At 38.6% G+C, this 8,698-nt stretch overlaps 1 protein-coding gene across 1 annotated transcript in view; it reads left to right on the top strand.

Annotated features, from left to right (window-relative positions):
- The window catches only part of Fignl1 (fidgetin like 1), a 10,107-nt gene extending 2,843 nt beyond the window's left edge, over positions 1 to 7,264 (top strand). The window contains exons 2-3 of the mRNA XM_021176933.1: positions 1,582 to 1,697; positions 4,601 to 7,264. Coding sequence (XP_021032592.1) covers positions 4,611 to 6,638 — 2,028 coding nt within the window. The 5' untranslated portion in view covers positions 1,582 to 1,697; positions 4,601 to 4,610 and the 3' untranslated portion in view covers positions 6,639 to 7,264. The remainder of the gene's footprint in view (positions 1 to 1,581; positions 1,698 to 4,600) is intronic.
- The last annotated feature ends 1,434 nt before the right edge of the window (positions 7,265 to 8,698 follow it).

Below are 8,698 nucleotides of genomic sequence, written 5' to 3'. Positions count from 1 at the left end.
ACCACCAGTTGTGCCAGCACCATTTGTTGAAAATGCTGTCTTTCTTCCACTGGATGGTTTTAGCTCCCTTGTCGAAGATCAAGTGACCATAGGTGTGTGCCAAAACATTCTTAATCAGAAAATTAACAAAGTAAAGAAAATTGAAATGTAACTCAGTTGCCCCTCCTTTATAGATTTTTATCAAGCACAAAGGTTAAAATGACTTAGAAGTGTTAGATAGGTCAGTACTTGTGTCATTGAGCAACAGACTGTTTTTGGTTGTATGTAGTTGTGGGATATGACTGACTGGAAAGGAAGGAAAACTTGGTCGATAACTTCTAAATACAAAGATAGTGGTGGAAGAGGACAGTTTTTTGAGAATGACTAGAATAGGTGATTTTAGTTGATAGACTGAAATGAAGCTATAAAGATAATTATAATCATTGTGAACCTTTGTGGATGATATTTTCCAAGTTATCTCTCCTTCAGGTTCTTTTTGTTTGTTTTTTTCGAGACAGGGTTTCTCTGTGTAGCCCTGGTTGTCCTGGAACTCACTTTGTAGACCAGGCTGGCCTTGAACTCAGAAATCCGCCTGCCTCTGCCTCCCAAGTGCTGGGATTCAAGACGTGCGCCACCACGCCCGGCTTCCTTCAGATTCTTATTTTTGGTGTTGTATAATGGAGAGTAAAATAAGGTTAAAGCAGATGAAAGCAGGGCTACTTACTTGCCTCAGAGCTGTTGATCCAGTTTCAATTTAAGTTATAGTCTCACTAGATGTTAAGTTTCCTATTATTATAAGCAGAGGTGTATGTATACCTACTTATAATGTGGTAAATTTTTTTCACAGCATTGTCAGAGATAAAAGCTATATTAACCAGGAGTGGTGTACTCTTTTAGTCCCAGTGCTTCAGAGACAGAAACAGGTGAATCTCTGAGGTTGAGGCCAGCCTCGTCTACAGAGTGAGTTCCAGGGCAGCCAGGGCTACACAGAGTAACCCTTTCTCAAAAATCTACCACCATCACCACCATCAAAGCTGTATTAAATATAGCTCACATAGAAAGTATTGATTATTTAGCTATACTTCCAGATAAATAGAAATTAAATTTAAAATGTAGATATTCTTTTACTTTATCATAATTCTTAGGAAACCAAATGGTTTTCTTAAAATTTTTTTCATCTTAGTATCCAGGCAAACAAGTTGTACATTACAAAAGTAGTTTTTACATTATTTAGTGGTAAGTGGGGCACATTTGTGCCAAGCTGTGCATGTGGATGGTAGGGGACTGCTTTCAGGAACTATGTAGGCCTGAGAACTTAACTTGGCAGGCCTGTGCTAAGCTATCTCCTTGGCCCAATTGTATATTTCCCTAAGATTCTTTACAACAACGTGAAGGGGCTTATGAGACTATCTCAGGAAAAATCTGAGATAAAACCCCTATCTAGTAGACTATTTGGCTTATTCTTAGAGTTTATTTTTTATAGGTTTTAATTTTTAACATTGAGAAATGGGGGAAATTTTGGAAGATTTGTGCCATCAAGTGTTTATTCATGATAAATCATTAAAGATATTAAACATGTCACCACCTTTCTGTTCCATGCAGCTCATCCTGTGCTGATAACATCGAGAAGTAGTCAGTGCCTGGTAAAGTACATAGAGCTTCACTTGGAACGTGGCCCTGATTTCTGCCGTTGGTCATAATCAGCAGAGTTCTCTCTAGTGAGTCAGTTCTTTAACTCTCTCAGCTCAATTTCCACATTTGTATAGCAGGGGTACAAGTCTTCAAATCATTTTCATAATCACCTGATTTGATTCTCACAATGGTTCCTTCAGAAAAATATGAACATCCAAAAATTGTGACTTGCATAATATTATCTGATTTTTCTTAGAAAACAACCTTAAGATTTAAAGTTTCATTATGGCATCTTCATATTTAGTTTTGACTTGTTCCCCTTAGTGCTGCCTCCTACCCTTTTCCCTTGATCCTTCCCTCACTAAACCCTTTTGCCTTCCTGTTACTTGTCCCATTGCCCTATTTCCCTCCTTCCTAAGGATGACTACCTCCTCTCATGATCACCTCCTATTTCCATGGTCTACAAAAGACACACGTAAATGCATACACACACACAACACACACACACACACAATTTCTAACTCTTTGTAGCTTCTTATTACATGATTCATTGCTCTATTTCTCAACTTCCTAAAAATCACAACCTCTTCTCATGATCCCCTTCTAGTTCTGACCTACAAACACATATAAGTGTGTATGCACATAAAATTTCTAAATCTAGATTTTGCATGTGATAGAACGAAGTATTTGTCTTTCTGAATGTCTTATTTTGCATAGCATAAGATTTTCAGTTGCATTGACTTACTGCAAATGTCAGGATTTCATTTTTCTTTATGACTACATAGAACTTCATTGTGTATTTATACGTCATCATTGATGGACATTGAAGTTGTTTTGTTTTATGGCTGTTGTAAATACTGTAGTTATAAACATGGATGCACTAGCATTTCTGTAGTGTGTGGACTTAGAATTCTTGGAGTATATACCCAAGAGTACAATATTCAGTTTTTTTGAGCAGCATTTATGTTGATTTTTCTAGTGGCCAAACAAATGAGCATTTCTACCACCAGGGAATAATGGTTTCTCTTTCCCTATATCCTTGGCAGCATTTGTTTTGTTGATGACAACTGTTCTGACCGGGAAATAGCATCTCAAGGCAGTTTTAATTTGCATTTCCCTGATGACTAAGAATGTTGAGCACTTGTGCAAGTATTTATTGGCTGTATTTCTTTTGAGAACTGTTTAGTTCATTAGCACATTTTTTGATTGGAAGATTGAGGGATAGTTTTTTCAGTTCTTTATATATTCAGAAGGGGTATGTGTATGTGTGTGTGTGCTAATGAGTGTGTGCATTGTGGCCAAAAGAAGGTGTCAGATCCTCTGGAGCTGGAGTCACAGGTGGTTGTGAGTAGCCATGTGGTTGCTCTGTCCTCTACAAGAACAGCAAGTGCTCTTAACTGCTGAGCCATCTCTCCAGCCGCCTTCACATTTTTGTAGAGTCTTGTAACTCTGGTCTGGGGTAATAGCTTAGTCTTAGTGAAGTGCTTGCTGTACAGCATAAAAATGAAAGTTTGAGCCCCAGAGCCTATATAAGAAATCTGGCTGGGTGGTGGCACATGCCTTTAATCCCAGCACTTGGGAGGCAGAGGCAGGCGGATTTCTGAGTTCGAGGCCAGCCTGGCATACAGAGTGAGTTCTAGGGCAGCCAGGGCTCTACAGAGAAACTCTGTCTCGAAACAAAACAAAACAAAACTCTCGAAAAAAACCAAACCAAAACAAAACAAAAAAAAGAAAAGAAATCTGGACAGGAAATATGGTGGCAGGTACTTGTAATCATGCTGTGGAGGACAGGCTGGTCCTTGGTGTTTACTGTCCAATCAACCTGTAACCTACTTGGTGAGCTCCCATTCAGGGAGAGACCTGTCTCCAAAAACAGAGTGGACAGTGCTTGAGGAATCATCTTCTCCACCCCACAGGAGGATATTTTGGTTCTCTTATATGTAGTAAGACATGATAAATGACGTAAAAAGTGAGAGTTTATAGGAAATTCTGTTGGCTGCTGAGAAGAATTTTTTCCTGTTAGATACAGTAGCCTGTAAGTATTTGTTGAGTCTGTTTAATTTCTGGTGTAGGTTAAGTCTGAAGTTTCTTTGTTGATTTGTTTGGATGACCATTCTCATGAGAATGGGAAATTGAACAATTAGTTAATTTTGTCTTTTTGTACATATTCTTTTTCTTTTAAAAAAGGATTTATTATTATACATAAACATAGCTGTCTTCAGACACACCAGAAGAGGGCATCAGATCTCATTACGGATGATTGTGAGCCACCATGTCTCGGATTTGAACTCGGGACCTCTGGAAGAGCAGTCAGTGCTTTTCACCGCTGAGCCATCTTTCCAGCCCCTGTGCATATTCTTGTACATACACCTGTGTATGGAGGCCGTGTATCCATATTGGGTGTCTCCTGTCACCTGTCACTTAATAAATCCTTCCCTTCTTTAAGTTATTTATGAAAGCTTTGGGGACAGAGTCTCATGTATCCCAAATTGGCTTTAAACTTACCATGTAGCTGAAGGTGGTGACCTTGAACTTCTCTTGCTGAATCTACCACCCAAGTGCTATGATTATAGGCATGTATAGTTATATCCAGTGTATATGTGCTAGGGATCAAACACTAGGATTCAGGCATGTTAGTAAGCAGTCTACCAACTGAATCACATTTCCCAAGTCCTTTCTTTGATTACCTTTAAGTCCTTTCTGTTTAAACCTATGAATATTTTCTCTGTAGGAAAATAACTTTATAAGTAAAACAGTTTCGCATCTATGAAATCATTTGGTTGTCCTTAATCTTGAAGACTGTATCATTGTATCTTTGTGTCACGAGTATGTGAAATATATGATTAACTAGATGTTTCTTTGACAAATAATCTGTCTTTATAAATGAACCTTATAAATTTTATTGTACTTTTTTTTTTTTAGTGGAGAGTTTTATACTTTTGTTTTCTTCTTGATACTGATTTGCCTTCAATTTTGTCTTGTGTTACAGAACCTTTGACATGGAGACGTCCAGCTCCATGTCTGTGGAGACGACTAGGTCTGTGCAGGTGGACGAATGGCAGAAGAATTACTGTGTGGTTACATCCAGCTTATGTACACCAAAGCAGAAGGCCGATGCATACCGTGCACTACTACTGCATATTCAGTATGCATATGCCAACTCCGAGATCTCTCAGGTCTTTGCTACCAACCTGTTCAAAAGGTATACAGAAAAATACTCTGCAATTATTGATTCTGACAATGTTGTAACTGGCTTGAATAACTATGCAGAGAGCATTTTTGCTTTGGCAGGATCTCAACAGGCTGACAGTGACAAGTGGCAGTCTGGATTGTCAATAGATAATGTTTTCAAAATGAGTAGTGTACAGGAGATGATGCAGGCTGGCAAGAAATTTGAAGAGTCTCTGTTGGAACCTGCTGATGCATCAGTAGTCATGTGTAAAGAGCCCACCATCTTTGAGGCTCCTCAGGTTAGTGTTTGTGGAGGTTCTGAAGATGCTGACACAGATAAGACCCAAGCCATTCCAGGGAGCAGTCTGAGATGTTCCCCTTTTCAGAGTGCTCGGCTGCCTAAGGAAACTAATACCACTAAGACATGTCTCACCTCCTCAACATCTTTAGGTGAGTCAGCCACTGCAACATTTCACATGACACCATTATTTGGAAACACCGAAAAGGACACTCAAAGCTTTCCTAAAACTAGCACAGGACTAAATATGTTCTTATCTAATCTGTCTTGTGTTCCTTCTGGCTGTGAAAATCCTCTAGAAAGGAAGGCTTTTAATGACTCTGACACTATTGACATGCTTTCCAATCCAACACTGAATAAGGCTCCTAGTAAAACAGAAGACAGAGGCCGAAGGGAAGATAATAGCCTGCCTACCTTTAAAACTGCAAAAGAACAATTATGGGTAGATCAAAAAAAAAAGGGCCATCAATCCCAGCATACATCTAAATCTTCTAATGGTGTTATAAAAAAGTCTCTGGGAGCTGGGAGATCGAGAGGGATATTTGGAAAGTTTGTTCCTCCTGTATCTAATAAGCAAGATGGAAGTGAGCAGAATGGAAAGAAGCACACGTCTAGTAGGGCAGGGTCTGCAGAAGCAGCATACCCCACTGATGATTGTCTGAAGAACGTGGAGCCAAGGATGGTCGAACTTATTATGAATGAAATTATGGACCATGGGCCTCCAGTACATTGGGACGATATTGCTGGAGTAGAATTTGCCAAAGCCACAATAAAGGAAATCGTTGTGTGGCCCATGATGAGGCCAGATATCTTTACTGGATTGCGAGGGCCCCCTAAAGGAATTCTGCTCTTTGGCCCTCCAGGGACTGGTAAAACTCTGATTGGCAAGTGCATTGCTAGCCAGTCTGGAGCAACATTCTTCAGCATCTCTGCTTCATCATTGACTTCTAAGTGGGTGGGTGAGGGAGAAAAAATGGTCCGTGCATTGTTTGCTGTGGCAAGGTGTCAGCAGCCAGCTGTCATATTTATTGATGAAATTGATTCTTTATTGTCTCAACGAGGAGATGGTGAACATGAATCTTCAAGAAGGATAAAAACAGAATTTTTAGTTCAGTTAGATGGAGCAACCACATCTTCTGAAGACCGGATTCTTGTGGTGGGAGCTACAAATCGGCCCCAAGAGATTGATGAAGCTGCCCGGAGAAGATTGGTGAAAAGACTTTATATTCCCCTCCCAGAAGCTTCAGCCAGGAAACAGATAGTACGTAATCTAATGTCTAAGGAGCAATGTTGTCTCAGTGAAGAAGAAACTGAACTGGTAGTTCAGCAGTCTGATGGGTTTTCTGGAGCAGATATGACACAGCTTTGCAGAGAGGCTTCTCTTGGTCCTATTCGCAGTTTGCACACTGCTGACATTGCTACCATAAGTCCTGATCAAGTTCGACCAATAGCTTATATTGATTTTGAAAATGCTTTTAAAACTGTGCGACCTACTGTATCTCCAAAAGACTTGGAGCTTTATGAAAACTGGAATGAAACATTTGGCTGTGGAAAGTGACTGCAGCGACTGAAAGGAGAAGCTGTTACCTAGTAGTAGTCTACCTTTAGCATAGGAAGCTTGCTCTGCTACTTGTATTGTTTTGGAGTGCATCCTGATTTCTGTGCCTCAGATTAGAGTGACAACAGCTTGACTACTGACTGATATATTGGTATGTTGTATTTGCCTTCCAGTTACATGATATATAAACATTTCATTTAAATAGAATGACCTTTTGTTTCTAAGTGAATTCAAATTTAGAACTTTAGTCTGGTAATAATAAACTTTGTTAGTGTGGTATTATTATTGCTTATATTTGAAACAGCATTGCATTCTTGACTTACAGTTAAGATCTTACCAAAAGCTACAGTGAAAGCAACAGGAAGTAAACTACCTTAACCCGTGCTGGTTTGTAACTTGTTTTGTGGGCTTTTTTTCTATTAAAATTAACTAATAAAAACATGTTAGAAATAGCAAGATGTAATCTTGTATCAGGGATGTAGCCTGCCTCAAAAGATAAGTGTGGCTTTTTTCAAGGGATCTGGAAAGTTTTCTATTACCATTTTGTCTGATAATTCTTAAAAGCCTATTTCAAACTAAATATTTTTAAATTAAAGAGAATAAAAATTGTTAGTTTATTATCATTTTGACGGAGTTGCTTAATTTTGCTATAACTTCAAATTATTTGTTTTAAACAGTCCTGTATACAACATATATGTATATGATTTTACTATGCTTTTGTAGTCTGCTTGTTTTTCCCCTTCAACTGGTATGCAGCCATGGTGGCATGAACCATTCTCCCTGCATCAGTTTCCACATAGCAGTGATATTGCAGGTCTGTGCCACCGTGCACAGTTAGCCAGTTCCTTTCCTTTAAAGTTCATCATCATCTTGTCTACAGAAATCTTCCTTTACATACTGTTTTGTTTGGTCCTAGATTAGCTATAATTATTTAACACAGGAGTTGATACATTTCTTTTGTGAATATGACAACATGAGATGAAATTTGAAATGTTTCTTTGTAACTTTAAAAAAAAAGATTTATTTATTTGGGAGCTGGAGAGATAGCAGTTAAGAGCACTTCCAGAGGTCCTGAGTTCAACTCCCAGCAACCACATGGTAGTTCACACCATCTCTAATGGGATCCAATGCCTTCTTCTGGTGTGTCTGAAGACAGCTACAGTGTACTCATATTAAATAAATAAATAACATTATTTTATTATATGAGTGTTCAGAGTGATTATATGCCAGAAGAGGACATCTGATCATATTGTAGATGGTTATGAGCCACAATGTGGTTGCTGGGAATTGAAGTCAGGACCTCTGGAAGAGCACACAGTGCTCTTAACTGCTGAGACATTTCTTCAGCTCTGGAATTTGAAACACTTTTTTTTTTTTTTTTTTTTGATTTTTGGTTTTTTGAGACAGGGTTTCTCTGTGTAGCCCTGGCTGTCCTGGAACTCACGCTATAGACCAGGCTGGCCTAGAACTCAGAAATCCGCCTGCCTCTGCTTCACAGGTGCTGCCATCAAAGGCGTGTGCCACCACTGCCCGGCTTGAAACACTTAATGAGTTAATTTAAAAAGTTTGTACTTCGTGGTGGCTTATAGCCACCTATAACTTAACTTACTGGGGATCTAGTGCCCTCATGACTACAGCAGACATCAGGTAGAATGGTACACATGTATACATTCAGATGAAGAAAGACAATCAATAGATTTTATTTATACATAAAATCTAATTTTTTTTTTAAAGTTTGTGCTTTGGTATAGTGTATATTGTTATTTTTCATCTACCTTTTATTTATACATTGTCGCTTTAAAACATTTTGCAGATTTCCCCTTTGAAATACATGAATGTCACATTAGAACTTAAGCTACTATTTTTAGTTTTTAATTTTTATTTATTTATTTTTCGAGTCAGGGTTTCTCTGTGTAGCCCTAGCTGTCCTGGAACTCACTCTGTACATCAGGCTGATCTCAAATTCAGAGATCTGTCTGCCAAGTACTGGGATTAAAGGTTTTTTAACCTTTCTTTTTACTTTCTGCATATGGGTGTTTTGCCTGTATGTATGTCTGTAC

Source organism: Mus caroli, chromosome 11 (genome assembly GCF_900094665.2).
Source record: "Mus caroli chromosome 11, CAROLI_EIJ_v1.1, whole genome shotgun sequence".
NCBI classification, from domain to species: Eukaryota; Metazoa; Chordata; class Mammalia; order Rodentia; family Muridae; genus Mus; species Mus caroli.
The sequence above is the reverse complement of the archived record's forward strand: the minus strand, read 5'-3'. Positions and strand labels throughout refer to the sequence as shown.